The 15,524-nt window shown below is 42.0% G+C and overlaps 1 protein-coding gene across 1 annotated transcript; it reads right to left on the reverse strand.

Moving 5' to 3' along the window:
- Positions 1 to 7,091: 7,091 nt before the first annotated feature.
- Positions 7,092 to 7,904, reverse strand: ADO (2-aminoethanethiol dioxygenase). Its single transcript, XM_065894895.1, has one exon. It carries the CDS (start codon positions 7,902 to 7,904, stop codon positions 7,092 to 7,094), a length of 813 nt encoding a protein of 270 aa, XP_065750967.1.
- Between the last annotated feature and the right edge of the window lie 7,620 nt (positions 7,905 to 15,524).

Genomic DNA, 15,524 nt, shown 5'->3' on the forward strand with positions numbered 1-15,524 from the left:
CTGCCCCCTCCCCTTTCCACTTAGAAGCAGGTCCTTCCTAAAAGTTAGCCCACCTTAGTCTCTCTTAGGTGAGTTGACTGTCACCCCAAGGTAATGGGGAGGCTCAGAAGGGGGTTGGGTGGGGGTCCCTGGCCTAGAGGGCTGAGGCATGACCCTACTTTAAAGGGTTGTTTGACTAGGTTTTGTTTCCCCTCTCTTACTTTGACTGGTTACAGGTTTTTGACTCTGGATGTCAGAAATGATCTGAGACTTTTTCTACAGTAGGTTGGGAGATGCTCATCCCTTCAGGTGGGGATAGCAAAAAAGGCAGAAGCAAAACTGATGTGCACTTTATGGCTTGGGACTGATTTGGGGGATGCTGTACAGTGGGTGAAGCATGGCCTTTATAAAGCTGCATTCTGCGGCCCTAGAACAGTGAAACAAAGCTTATCTAGTCATCTCAACCCTTTAAGCAATATGTATTATAAACTCCGAGAACAGAAGTGCAATGTGATGGGAGGGACATAGCAATATCTGCTCCTTTTTGAGTGGCTTGAGAAATGTAAAGACTATTTTTTCAGTGTATATCCATTCAGATTTTGTGTATTTTTGATGTGCACTGTTCTCCAAGTTCTGAACCTTTGGGAAAAAAAGTAAAGCATTTATGATCTCAAAATGAGTCAGAGGTTAACTTATTTAAAGGGGGATGTACATATATTCTCTGAAACTAGGATGCATGCAATTGTGTTGGAAGTGTCCTTGGTGCCTTGTGTGATGTAGACAATGTTACAGGGTCTGCATGTAAATGGATTGCCTTACTATGGAAAAAAAAACCATCATTCCCTGGGTTTAGTATGGCTGTATATTTCTGCCTATTAATATTTGGAATTTTTTTTAGAAAGTATATTTTTGTATGCTCTGTTTTGTGACTTAAAAGTGTTACCTTTGTAGTCAAATTGCAGATGGGAATGTAAATAATGCTACTGGAGCTGACTTGTTTGGTTATTAGCTCTTAATAGTTGTGGAAATATAAATGATTTATTCTAACACAAAACCACTAACTAAAGTTCAGATAAGGAATGGTTTATGACTATGGTGTAAATAAATACTTTTCAACAATATTTTTGCTTTAGAAATTACTTATGAAAGATTTATTGGGTGGGACTTCAACAGTACTCAGTGGGTTTTAGTACTTTGACCAAGCCAGGATCTCCAAGTCTTCTTTGCTAGCCTTTCTGACACCAGCCCTCTCACCCCAAAGCAATCTCCATTCACAATCAAACGCTAGCGTTCTGGGGATTTCCCCCATGCATTAGTGTAAAAGTGGGGAGGCGTTGTTTTGACTCATTGTTCCGTCTTCTATAACAGCCTATAACTACTCTCTGCTCCTGAGTGGGCTCCGGAAAATAAATACTTACAAACAAGTGCCCACTCGGAGACTACACATTTGCGGCTGTTTTCAGAACCCTGACCAGGGCCAGGAACTCAGACGAGATGTGGCTTTGTGGAAAGTGTGGTGGCGTGGTCAAGCTGGAAATGACTTTCAGGTTCCAGGATTACTCTCATGACCGCAGAAAACTTTTTGAAAGCGCTATCACCTCTTCAGATCAAAAATGCACTCAGACACTGCTGATGACAGCATTAATAGGCTGCCAAAGGAATTACCCCAGGACTCATTTCTCTCCAGCCTTGTCTCCCCAATTACACCTATTCAGAAGGATCATTACACTGCCATAGGTTTGGTGGGTCTGGAGACTATTAAAACGTTCACCTTTTTAGATAAGCGTATACCAGCCTTAAGAAAACCTCAAAGACAATCTGAATCAAATAGGCAAAAATGGTCCTCCATGGCACTGGATAATGGTTTGCAAAACAATACACTATAGGGGTCATTTTACTGCAAGCCTTTTGTAGTGATTTTAACATATAAATTCACCCCCCAATAGTTATCTATGTATCATACAATGCAGATTGTATTTGTGAAGTTATCTTTCTTTACTCTAAAATTGGACCTAAATATCATTTAACGTAACTTGCTGCCTCTGGATCCTTACACAAATGTAACACACTGGAGTGCCCACTGTTTAGCTACATCATCTGAAAACCCTGTCATCTGTTTGTCCTTTGGCACTGTTAGACTCTCTCAGGCGTGGCTGATAACAGATGGCCTGTATTTTAGAACAGCAGTGGCAGCTTCTCCTGGAAACTACTTTTTGCCCTTACCAGCACTAGAATTCGAAATCTAATTTGTGAAGGTAACTAACCCTTATTTCCTTCCTGTCCTTATTTCAAAGGTGCACAATACCTCTAATAACTACTAAATGGAAGTTTCTAAACTTCAGTGTCAGATTGTTCTAGTGACTGGTGTCATTCCATTAGATTCATATTTCCTAGCTTGTCAGCATACTATCATCCTTGCTTGGCCAATTTTCTTAAAGAAGTATGTATAAAACAATGCCACATTTTGATAATTGTGTTTTTAATGATACTACTCTCCTACCAAAATGTCATTATATTAAAATATAATACACCTAAGTTTTATGTTATAATTGTCTTGCCAAATTTTAATTTCAGAGCACCTTCAATTAAGACAATGTAAACAATTATTAACGAAGCAACAGACTAAAAATCTCTTTTCAATAAGATGAAATACATATTGGTGATTTGCCTTGATGTGGGCTTGGTGAAGTGGCATAACATACATACCATAAGGAACACACCTTGGTGTTTTTTCAGAGCCAAGCTTGTGGATTTTACTCCTTGATTTCAATAGGTTAGGTCAATCTTTAATCAGATTTTATCTGCTTGAAACATTCAGGGTACTGTTCACAGGTGTCTCATTTTTTACTTTGCTCAAGAAATAAAGCATATAAAGCTGTCTTTCTTTTGTTCAATATGCTTTATTAAATAATATTATTGATGTTTCAGCTGTTACTGGGAATTATTATTATTATTATTTTTTTTTGCGGTATGCGGGCCTCTCACCGTTGTGGCCTCTCCCGCTGCGGAGCACAGGCTCCGGACGCGCAGGCTCAGCGGCCATGGCTCACGGGGCCAGCCCCTCCGCGGCATGTGGGATCCTCCCGGACTGGGGCACGAACCCGTGTCCCCTGCATCAGCAGGCGGACTCTCAACTACTGCGCCACCAGGGAAGCCCACTGGGAATTATTAAAAATAAACTTCTGGAGAGTAATTCCTTAAAGATCATAATGCAGTTGAGATGGTTCAGTACACATTAAAAATAGGTCTATTAAACCTAAATAAGGTTTCCAATTATTCATAAACCAGGCTATTTAATTTCAATATCCTAACTGCTAATGAAGGCAAATTGTTTGGCATATATTAGAAATGGCTGTAGTGATGCTTTAACAGTTCGATACTACTTTGAGGGGTGGTGGTGGTGGGAAAGAATGGTCAGTATCATCACAAGTGCCTAAAATGCTGCCAATCCAAACTACAATTAAATAAACTTTACAGAAAAAGGAAAGACAAGAAAATATTTAAGTCCAAAGGTTCTTTCCTCCGTGAACGAAAGTATTTTTGTTTTCTTACACTAGCTTATTTTCCTCAGGTTAAATATAAAAGGAGTGTTTTCGTTGCAGCAAAATAGTTATGATTGCATGTTAAATAATTTCAGATGTTTTGTCAATCAGGCTGTTTCAAAGATCACACTCAGGGAAATAAACTATTAATTTTAAGTTTATATTATTACTTGGACTTTAGAATCTGCAGAAGGCCCCCAGTTTTTAGTACAACATAATCTTACCATACAGACTGTGAATGTTTAACAGCAATTCAAATGTAGGCATCATAGCAAGTAATATTTTCCTTTTCCCTTTTGCAATAATCAAATAAGATTTACCTCTAAACAATTTCAAAAATGACTTTATTTTCCACAAGTACACTGATTTTAATCTAGAAATGTAAACATCGCTGGATCAGAAGATTCAGTATCTATATGCGGCTTAACAAATGATTTCCTTCTTTGCCACTCATTGAACGCGAATAATCAATGGTCAGCTTCTGTTTGTGATGTGAAGTTCTGAATTCAGAACAGGAGAGTTACAGGAGTGGCACTGCCCTCAGGTTAGAGTTGAATAGCAATGGGCAGAGCCCTGAATTAAAGATATATTGCTTTTTTGTTGAACAGTAGAGCTAGAGCACAAAACTCCAAGTCATTTGGAATAAATGAGTGATGAGAGTCCTCCTGAGATGCCTAGACTAAGGCACCTACAAGGGAACAATGCAAAAGAAGGAACATAAATTGTGAGTTTTGGGAGAAGTTAAGGGCTGTTAGCATTAAAAGATCAGATAACCCATTCCTGTTGACAAACACACATTTCTTTAAAAAAAGGTTCACCATTTTCACTGATAAACAGCAGTTGGTGTAAACTCAAGCCATGCAAATTAGGCTTAATAAAAAAATCAATTCTCAAAGTAGTAGGTAGATATACAACACTCTGAATTGATATAACCAGAGAATTAAAAAGCTTTAGAAGTATTAGACAACTTCTCACCCATGAGAGGCAATTATTGCATTTGTTATTCAACAGAAAGTTAAGTGATTAGTATCATTGTGCTCATTAGTCTTTGTAGAAGACAACTTTTTTCCCACAGTTGTTACCCATATCGCAGGAATATATGGAAACACAACAGCAGCACATTAAGTCACATCTAACAGTTTATGCAGAAAGGTGCAAGGCTTTTCTGCACCACATTTTGTCTTTGTATTAAGAATATTCTTTCCTTAGTGGCTCACTAAAACAAGTTAATTTTGTTTTCACCATTAATTTACTCAGAATTATTAGCGAAAAAAAAGTTTCACTGTTCTTATTGAACTAGAGAGATATAATGCTGTTTTGGCCTGTGATAATTTGTTACTCTTTTGAAAAGCACCTTAGTCTTCTTCATTTAACTTGCTTGTACTTGAGAACTTAAAAATTTTTCATAATGAAGTTTGAAAAAACAATTTCTCTTTTATTACTGTCCTGTTGCCAGAATGAGTTTTTGTAGGTTAGTTTAATGTACTCCAGATTGTATTATAACCTATATATCATTATCAACAATCGTTGTAAGTTGATCAACTTTTTGCTACAATATAATTCAAAACAGGTAGGTATGTGATAACCATACACATTCATCACTGTGCTATGAAAAAAACCCATTTTGTGAACAATTTTAAATGAAATCATCATTTGCATATCTAGAATTTAATTTCAAACTGAATGGCCTGAAGAACTGCTTCAAACTGTCCCTAAGGTATACTAAACCACACCAGAATGTGACACTACCATAAAACAATTTTAGCAAACTTGGAAGAAATGCATTATGCTTGTGTCAGGTTTTACAACACAGTGGCAAATCATGTTTAGTAGCATCTTTTTTGTAATTTGTTTTTTAAGAAAAGTCATTAAGAATTTGCTTTTTCATTCTATTTTTAAATTTGGGAACAAATATTCCTTCACTCTGGGCCTCTGTAACCCAGTGTGCAAAAAGAGGCAAAGGCACATACTGCTTCCCTACAAGGTCATCACTTCCCACCAATAGCAAATCTCCCTTTATTACAGATATTAGAACTCAACTGCCACATGGGCAAGTCAATCAAGAGGGCTTAGACAACAGCTGGACAAATTTTAATGTGTTTATTTCTACAGTTTGTTTTTATTAAAAGTTTTGTGAAAAAAAGAGTCCTATAAATAGTAAAAAGGGGGAAACAGGAGTGTTCCTTGGCCTGAAGCAAATGGTGTCAATACATTTGTAAACAAGGTAAAGCTCAGCCAATTAAAAGGACAAAAATAAAACTAGTCACAACACAGCTGTTCATTTCAAGCGGCTGGGAATGGGAAGTGTTTTGTCCCAAGTTTTGGTGCCCTAAAGTGGCCAGCAGTATAGTTAATTCTCAATTTTCTAGCCTTGATCATCTGTGCCTCTCTCTCTTCCGGCAGAAAACTCACCCTAGATGAAGCAAGCACTGGCTCTCTCCTATTTGAGGGACAGGGTTCTGAGAACACTGACACCAACAACACAGCTGGAATCATCAGCCCTCTGGAACATTAGAACTCCTGAGAGAATTTGAAACAGTCATGAACATTATCCTCTACTTCTGCAGGAAAATACTGGAAGTAAATATGGGCACAGAATTCAACAGCTGGCTAAGGGTGTTTTACATTCAGTTGTTTGGAAGCATACCGATTCAGCTCCTCTGAATCTTATGGTTAGAAAATACAGAATTACCTTATTACTTCTTAAAGTACACTAAGACAAAAAAAGTCACTTGAGGATAATATAGTTTTTGCATTAAAGGTGAATCTGCAACAAGAAATTTGCTCAACTCAGAGATCTGGAGACTCATCGGGAAGCTCTAAGTGTCCATTTGTCACTGAGATACGCAGGTGCTTGAATTTCTTATTAGATGCTGCCAGAGTAACCCAGATGTGGTTACTGGGCAAGGGGAGGAAAGAAAATAAATCTTGCCCTCGACATGCATAGTTATGTTTGGGGGTAATCCCCCAACTCTGGAAAAATGGATTTAATTTTCACAACGACTTCATTAGGCCGGACAGCTCACTTTAAATAATAGCTCATCTCTTTAAACCTAGTTTTTATCAATGTCTTGAACTAAAAACAATTCAAACCACTAGGTCATGCAAAGTCAGTAAGTTAGAACTATAACAATAAGGAGTAAAAGGGCACAAGGACGTAAGTGGAAAACAAACCCTATTTACCCAAAGAGGGGGGCGGAGAAAACCACTTAGTGTATTTTGTATAGGACGGGGAACAGAGGAAGGGAAATTTTCATTATGGCTTGAGGATGGAAGCGCTTCATATAAGACTCCTGCCCCCTCCCCACAAATCAAAACCCCAGTGGCAGTGACAGAGCCAGGAAACAACCTAGCTTCCCCGCCTGCTCCGCCCCCCAAACGGTGCCCGGTGGCTGCAGTCCAGTCGCCGCGCTTCGCAAGGCTCCCGAGGAAGCGGCTACAGCCCATTCCAGTAGATCCAACGCCCAGGCCTGGGGGAAGGAAGAGAGCCCTTGCGATGGGTCGCGGTCAGCCAAGCCCAGATACGAGTAGGGCATGTCTTTGGCCCACCAATCCCGGGCGCCGGCGGCTTCAAGGGAAGACCTTGGGACCTGGATAGGGCTCCCCCTCGCACCAGAAGTCATCGGCCTGCGGGGTCTCCAGGAGCCACACCTCTCGGGGCAGGTCACAGGCCGAGCCGGAGGCCTCCCTGGCCCTGACAGGCTCCAGCACCCGGTAATAGTGACAGTCACGGCCGTCGTCGGGGTCGTAGGGCGGGGCCAGGATGTCTAGGAAGGCGGCGGGCCCCTCCACAGCGTCGATCTGGTGCAGGTTGTCCCGGTGTGGCGTGAGGACGCAGGGGCCGCTGGCCGCCGTGTACTCCGCCCGCGAGCGCAGCACACCCAGCCTTAGCGCTTCCCGCTCCCTCGGCTGCAGAGGCGGCTCGAACTGCTGCTCTGGTGGCGGGGCCCGCGGCCGTTGCCCGCTGCCCACCTCCAGCTTGTCCATGCAGCTGATGCGCACGGTGCCGTAGAGCACCTTGAGGATGCCGTGCATGCCCGGGTGGTCGTGCAGCGGGATGGAGGTGCCGCTCTTCAGCAGGAACACGCCGAGGCTGAAGCCGTCTGTCTCGCAGATGTGCATATAGGTGACTGGCGGCAGGTTGGGCCTCAGCGGCTGCAGCGTGGCCTTGCGCGGGGAGATGTTCAGGTCCTCCGCGCGGACCTGGGTCAGCAGGCTCTTCAGCTTGCTCAGGTTCTCCGGGAAGCCCTGCGACATCGACGCCTCGGGGCCTGGCGCCTCGCCGCGGTCGGAAGAGCTGCGGCTGCCCCCGCTGCCCCGGAAGGTGAGGAACGCCTGGCGGGCGATCCGTTGGATCAGGGAGGCCATGTTGTCTCGGGGCATGCCCTGCTGTTCCTCTGCGTGCCGAGGCCGGCCCCCTCCGCCCCCAGCTTTCCTCCGCCCCTTGCGGTCCCCGGCGGCCGCCACGACTGCCCGCAGCCCCCGGCAAGGCAGGAGGCCCCGCAACTATCGGCCAGTCGGGCGCGCGGCACTACAGCCGCCCACCTCAGCGGCCACGCGCCCGCAACGGCCGGGCGCGCCCGCCTCGCGCTCCCTTTGAGCGCGCACGCGCACGGCCCACACCCCGCACTCACGCTCCAGGAGCAGGTACCGGCCGCGCGGACGGTGGTAGGCTTTGCCTTACGCCCGAAGCTCCATTCATGCGGCCCGCACCTACGGCGGTGGTCAGGCGTTCCCGGCGCCTTTCAGAGCATGCTGGGACTTGTAGTCCGGTATTCCACATGCTCTCTCAGAGAGTTCCCTTTGTCAGCTGGAAAAGGGAAGGATTAGATATGTGTGACATAAAGCGACCTTTAGTACGGTCTCAAGGTGTTTGCTTGTTTGAAGAAAGGCGAACTGGGGCACCAGAGGAGTAGCCAGTTAACTACAACTCCCGGCATTCCTCAGCAGGTTGGGGTGGCGCACTTCCGGCGTCTGGCCTGTGGTGTGGTGGAGGCCCTTGGCAGTCTGAGGGAACCACGCAAGAGGGTCGTTAACCTTCTGACGCCGCTCGGGCCCGGTCAGCGTTACAAGGTCGCTTTCCTGTGGCCTTAACCTTAGGAATGAGGCTGTTGAGTTAACTTTAGCTCCTTGTGGCCGTCCAGGCGGCACTGTCTGCCACAGGGGTTACGGGACCGCGCTTTCGTAATTTCCTAAGTTTCTGAGGAGATGAGAGGGTCGAGACTGTCCGGGGTGAGCGCCACGGTTACTGTACCCAGCCTTCCCCAGCTGTTGTTTGCATCAGGGTCTGATGACGCTGCTCTTCTGGTTACAGAGTACGATAGTATTTTGGTGGAACTTGAGAGGCTATTTGCTGTGGTCACCGATTCTGTATACTAATGGTTATCAAACCTTAGATTGCCCAAGAAGCACTTGGTTAGGGGAAGAGGGGAGCTTTTTAAAAATACAGATGCCTGGTCTTCATCCAGAGATTGGTTCATTAGATGATTCTGAGGCATCCTGTGAGAAACCTTGTTGTGGGAGAATCAGGCAAACTCTTGACCTTAACCTTACCCTGAGTTTAGAGTCCTTTTGGATTTCCAAAGCTAAACAAGGGTTTCTTACTCAATTTTGTAATTGGAGTGGTGCAGTAAATTCTCTCCAGTTAAAAAAAGGCATGCTTTTTTAGTGGGCTATGTAACCTATCTAAGGAGCACTCAGTGTTGGTCAGGCATTGTGTTAAGTACATTACTTGATGAATATTATACTAATCCTCACAGCATGTCTTAAGAGGTAGGCATTATTATTATTCCCAGTTTGCAGATGAGGGAATAAGTTGCAAGAGGATAGCGAATAATTGACAGGGCCTAAGCAGAGCAGAAATAAGTACAGTTTTACCAAAACTGGCAGGTTGAATTGGTGTTAAAAGCATTAAATGTGGAGTTAGGATATTGTTTTTCCAGCCTACTGTGCTACTTACTGCTACTTAAAGTTGTCTGTCTTTAGCAGACTCTACCCTTTTATATCCTCAGTTTATTTACTTGTAGAATCTGGAGTTAGGGTAACAGTTATTCTGAACTCTCCTTACTCATCAGAAGACCCTGGGGAGCATTATAAAAATAAAGATTTGGGGGTCAAACCCAAGAGATTCTGATTCAGAAGAACTGATGTGAAGCCCAGAATTTTTATTTTTAAGATGCCCCTTAAGTGATTCTTAATTATCAGCCCAGTTTGAAAACCACTGCTAGATCTGTAAATAATGAACCAGTTCTTAATATTTGGTGATTTCGATTGAGAGGGTGATTGTTTTAGGAAAGGACTCTTAAGTTTTACTCATTTTCAGAGGTTGCCATGCCATTGTTAAAGCACTTAAATGTACTGTCAAAGTTCACGTAATGAAATCCCATGCAATCTTTTTCTAAAGTGAGGAATATTTAAGGAAAAAAATACCCTCTATTCATGTAAAAATCTGGATTTTTATTTATTGATTTTATTTCTATTAAGGTATAATTAGTGCGAGGTGTAGACTCCATAGATCACAGACTTTATTAACACATCTGTTACTTCTTAATAGTTGTCCGTACTTATTTAACTGAAGCTCATCTATAAAATGAGATATTAAGATACATGTTTAAAACACTGATGATACCATAGTAGCTGTCTCATAATAGTAGCTATTATTATACTTTCAAAATTGTTAAAAGCTGTAAGGACCAATGAATTTAAATAATATTGAGCAAATATTGAAATGGGATTTGCTTGTCTTGAGAATTAGGTTCAAGGTAGAGATTTTTTAAAAAAAGATTATTTTTACTGGTTAACTATTCACCTGGTAATACCATCCCTCAGGTCCTTGCTGTTCATTGTTTGGCCTGAGAGTGCAAAGTTTCCTAAGACTGCCTTTATCAGAATCACCTGGGAGTATTTGTTGAAAGTGCAGCTTCTCAGATCATCTCAAAATCTTCATCTGTATCTTTTGCACATTAAAGTTTTTAAGAACTGCTGAGTGTCCATAAGGCATATGGTACTTTTTTTAGGCCACAGACAGGCTACCTCCATATTTTTTTTTTTTGCGGTACGCGGGCCTCTCGCTGTTGTGGCCTCTCCCGTGGTGGAGCACAGGCTCTGGACGTGCAGGCTCAGCGGCCATGGCTCACGGGCCCAGCAGCTCTGCGGACTCTCAACCACTGCGCCACTAGGGAAGCCCCATAATTCCTTTTTGAAACTGTCCTTAAGAGCTGCTCTAATGGATGAGATCCATCCTAATGGCTTTTGCCCTGAAGAAGCATTTTACAATATTTGGCCTTCTGCCCCACTGCCAGTAGCATAGGCTGACTGGGTTTCTATTACCAATAACGTCTGTTTTCCTTTGTGTTGCAGTAAGCAGAATGAAGACCAAAAGACATTCAGAAAGGAGAACAGACAAAAGAGAAGTGATAGTGAACAAGTGCTAGAAATACAAGACAGAAACAAGATTTGGGAAAAGTTTGGGACAGATGGAATCTATCATTCGATAAATAGTGAGTATTTATTAGGTACCAGGCATTGTTCTAGGCTTTGAGGATTTGGCAAAGAATATTGGAATTCAAGGAATTTACGTGTGTGTGTGTCTCTCTCTGTGTGTGTGTACTTTGGGGTTGGAGGTTGTTACACAATACAAATAAATGAGCAACATAATTTCAGAGATGAGTTTATAAAGACAAACAGGATGGCGGTGTGATGTGTGTGTGTGTGTGTGTGTGTGTGTGTGTGTGTGTTATTGAGTTGTCAGGTGTGACCAGAAGATAATATTTGGTTCTGAATATTAAGGAGTCAGCTGTGGAAAAATCTGGGGTCAGCATTCCAAGACTAGGAAAATAGTCCTAAGGATGTCAAACAGAGTATTGGAGACCATGACTTTGACCAGATGTAAAGGAACTTGGTATAATTGGGAACAAGAACGAAGGCTGGTGGGGATAGGCTATGTAGTGACCTTCAGAGTTCCTGGAAGGAGATGAAGTTGGGGAGGTAGGCAAGGGACATATTCCACAGGCCTTATAGGCCCTGATTGGGGTGTTACAGGGAGTTGAGGGCCATGGTAGGGAGTTGGATTATAAGTGTTGTAAGAAGCTTTCAGAGAGTACTGGGCAGGAGAATGACCTGATCTGTTTTACACTTTTCAGAGATTGGTGGGCGGGCGATGTAACAGCGTAGAAGCCCAGTTGAAGGCAGAAGTCTAGAGAAAAGAAAACTAGTGTAAAGATTAGCAATCTACTTTGTAGGTGGAGCTGCAGGGCTTGCTGATGAGCTGTTGCTTTGGCAATCTATTTCTTAAAGTATATTCTTTTCGCATATTCTTTTTCATGAGTTGACAGCTATGTGGTGATAGGTAAGACTGATAAAGCTTAAATCTCACCTCCTGCCCACATCTAACTATTAAATTTAGGAATGAGGGAAGCACACAGAAGCATGAGTAAAGCTGAGATTTTTTTTTTAACAGTTGCTTAATTAATCAGGAAGCAAGAAGAATTGGAAGAGCCCCCAGCACGCATGCATACGCACACACACACACACACACATATACACATATCTTTTCTTAATTCTACCTGCTCATTTATATGATCTATTCATTCTTTGGGAACTTGGCTTATATTTTATCTTTCATTCTTCTTCCCCTGGCCCTCTTCTTTATGAGGACTTTTCCTTAATTCATGGGATAGATCATCTTCTGACTTTTTCTCAGATCATTTTTCTTTCTTTTGTAAAAAAATTTAATTTTTTTGGCTGCGTTGGGTCTTCGTTGCTGCGCGCGGTGAGCGGGGGCTACTGTTCGTTGTGGTGCGCAGGCTTCTCACTGTGGTGGCTTCTCTTGTTGCGGAGCACAGGCTCTAGATGCATGGGCTTCAGTAGTTGTGGCTCGCAGGCTCTAGAGCACAGGCTTAGTAGTTGTGGCACACGGGCTTAGTTGCTCTGCAGCATGTGGGATCTTCCCAGACCAGGGCTCGAACCCGTGTCCCCTGCACTGGCAGGCGGATTCTTAACCGCTGCACCACCAGGGAAGCCCTCAAATCATTTTTCAGAATTTGTTTTGTCCATCTCTTGATCATGCTTGGAACCCAGTCAAAAGAGTACAAAAGTACTGACATTCTCAAATGCTCAGTGTTGCTAGCCTACAGTAGGCTGGTAGTTTTTTTAAAGTGGGCAGGAAGGTTTCTTTTTTCCCAGTACCTCTTGCCAACTTACTCCTATATCTGCCTTCTAATTTGCTATAGAACATGATAAAAATTGATAAAAATTTTTTCTACTCAGTTGTACTTATTTATATTTGAAATATTTTGGGTTTCTATTGTAGCTTTCCTTTCAGTTTTTAAGAAATTTAGCATATGTTTTCATCCATTATCATGAATGAATGTCAAGTTGTAAGAAAAAATAAATAGTTGTGAAGGCAGAAGAACTAGTTCTAGGCATGGCAAACATCCGTATTTTCTTTTGTCTCATTTATCTAAAATTATTACAGCGTAACTCTTCTTAGCTCTGTCCATCTCCACTAAGGTCTTATAAAATAACTCTGCTCCACTCTACTCTGATTTAACTTTGCGTGGTTATCTGAAATCAGATCACTTTGGTATATGGGCTGTTCCGTTAAGTATGCCAGGCCCAGTAGCTTGTAGTGTTCAGGTCAGACTTTAGGTGTTCACGTTGCACAAAAAAATTGCAGAGGTTGTTTTGTGTGATATAGCTTTATTTTCTGTGTGGTTCTACATACTGATGAATGTAGGGTTGGGATGGAGAAGGAATTAAACTAACTCCTTTTTCTCTTCCTTGCCAGCGTCTTTTTTCAGGCAATGGGAGGCAAGGGAGAAAGAAATTAAAAATTGGGAGCATGCAGAGAGAGGTTGAGGGGGAAGCAAAAAAAGGTGTGGCTTTTGCAAGTCAATAATGTAGAAAAGTTTTTGTGATGCTCAGTGTGAAGCATAGCCAAAGGCCAGGAGTCACCATTTTTGGATGTGATTTAACACTCCCCTTACCAGTTTGATATTAGAGAGGTTTTCCTCTTCTCCTTTAAGTAGTGCAATTATTATAAGACTCAAAATAGTTCTGAACTGTAAATTAAATCTAAACACTCTTTACCTCTCTTAATTAACTTTTCCCCCCAATTTCATGCTTCTTGTTTTTCTTTCCCTTTTTTTTTCCCTTTAAGAAGACATGAGGTATCTCCACCTCCTCCGCTTCCCCATCTGTCCTTTTCCTCTTGGCTGAAAGAGAGATGTTTTTTACTTTATATTTATTTTAATTAATGGATTTGAATCACAAGTAGTGAAACAGTTGATGTTCATCTTCAAGAGGCAGTGAAAGGGAAAATCATCCTCTTTAACTTAGCAGAAAAGAGCTGGATGTTCATTGCTGGTGCCTACCTGAAAAATGGCTGTGAAAGGGGCAGAGGAGGGTTCCAGAATTCTCTGTCCTTGCAAGGAATAGGCACCATAGCCCAGAATCAAGGGAAGTGGGAAAACTCTTGAGAATGAAATCATACTTTCTTGGGAAATACCTTTCTCAAGGGATGCTTAGTAAATATTGCTTGATGATTTATGGTCCATTGATTTAGGATCAAATTCCCTAGGAACAAAATATCAGGGTGCAATTCAATTGCTTGAACACTCTGATTAATAAAATCCACCATAAGTTTATCATCTTCTCCTTTTCAGTTGGGCAAGGTGAACAATAACTTTTAAAAAAAATCTGCTCCCTTGAGTGTTCACCTTAGAATACATCCTGAGACATTTGACTGACTTGAAATAAATAGGGACAGTATTACATGTGTTTCTTTGGAGGAGTAAAATGCTACTAATCAAAGCCTTTTGAAAATAAGCAAACAAACCAAAGACCTTGTCCAACTAGATGCTCTCTTACAGCATTTAGAGGAAGCCTGAGAAATGACGGTACAATTTGAATGTGGAAAGCAGGAATCAAGGAAGAAAGAACAATAGACTGACAGGATACCAGTTCTACTCCTGGTTCTAGCAACCCAGTGTGTGACTTTGGGTAAGTCATTTCACTTCTTGGAACCTCGGTTCCCTTATATACAAAATGAATAATTTAGATGATTTACTACTTTTCTTCCAGCTTAAAAAAAAACCTTATGAATCTAAAATATTATATAAAATTAAGTAGTATAATTTTATCCTGTGAAATACTGCAGAGCATCACAAAAGACACTTTTTAAAATGTATTTTTAAAAACAGCATGCGACGAGAACTTTCAGTAACATGCATACAGTGATACCTGATTTCTCCTTTGTGTCTGTGTTGTCTACCTAAAGTAGATTATCTTGACATTTCCTGAATATAAATTATTGAATAAAATGAGCAAGAGCTCTTGTTTAAAATGAGGTTTACCGTTATTGTTAAGTTTCCATAGTATTTTATTTTTTATTTTTGCGGTTCGCGGGCCTCTCACTGTTGTGGCATCTCCCATTGTGGAGCACAGGCTCAGGACGCGCAGGCCCAGCGGCCATGGCTCACGGACCCAGCCGCTCCGCAGCATGTGGGATCTTCCCGGACTGGGGCATGAACCCGAGTCCCCTGCATCGGCAGGCGGACTCTCAACCACTGCGCCACCAGGGAAGCCCTCCATAGTATTTTTTAAGGAAAACTTTTTTTTTTCATTCTAAGCATATATTATGCAACAAGAGTGCCTGTATTGCTACCAGGAAAAGCAAAACATGCCTTGAGTTAACTACTCATTTCAACCAGACCTGCTGAGGTAATTGACAACCAACATCATAGCTCTAGAAATTCCCCTAAGTTAGCAGAGCTTTAGTTTAATTAGGTAATTAGCTGTGTTCGGCCTATAATGAACGCACAAGCAATTAGCAATGAATTTGGGCTGCTAAAACCTATTTTTCCTCTTCTGTGTTCTTTTGCTTTCATTAACAACTCTAACTACTGAACAATTTATCTCTTCACACTAACAATCAACTTTATTATCATCAAACTCTTTGCAAGCGATAAAGCAATGAGACCTGAAGTTGGTTGCACAACATTA

Source organism: Phocoena phocoena, chromosome 16 (assembly GCF_963924675.1).
Source record: "Phocoena phocoena chromosome 16, mPhoPho1.1, whole genome shotgun sequence".
Taxonomy (NCBI): Eukaryota; Metazoa; Chordata; class Mammalia; order Artiodactyla; family Phocoenidae; genus Phocoena; species Phocoena phocoena.

What these genes read in the sequence shown, in the direction of transcription:
- ADO (XM_065894895.1), bottom strand. Translation starts at nt 7,904, where the DNA reads ATGCCCCGAGACAACATGGCCTCCCTGATCCAACGGATCGCCCGCCAG.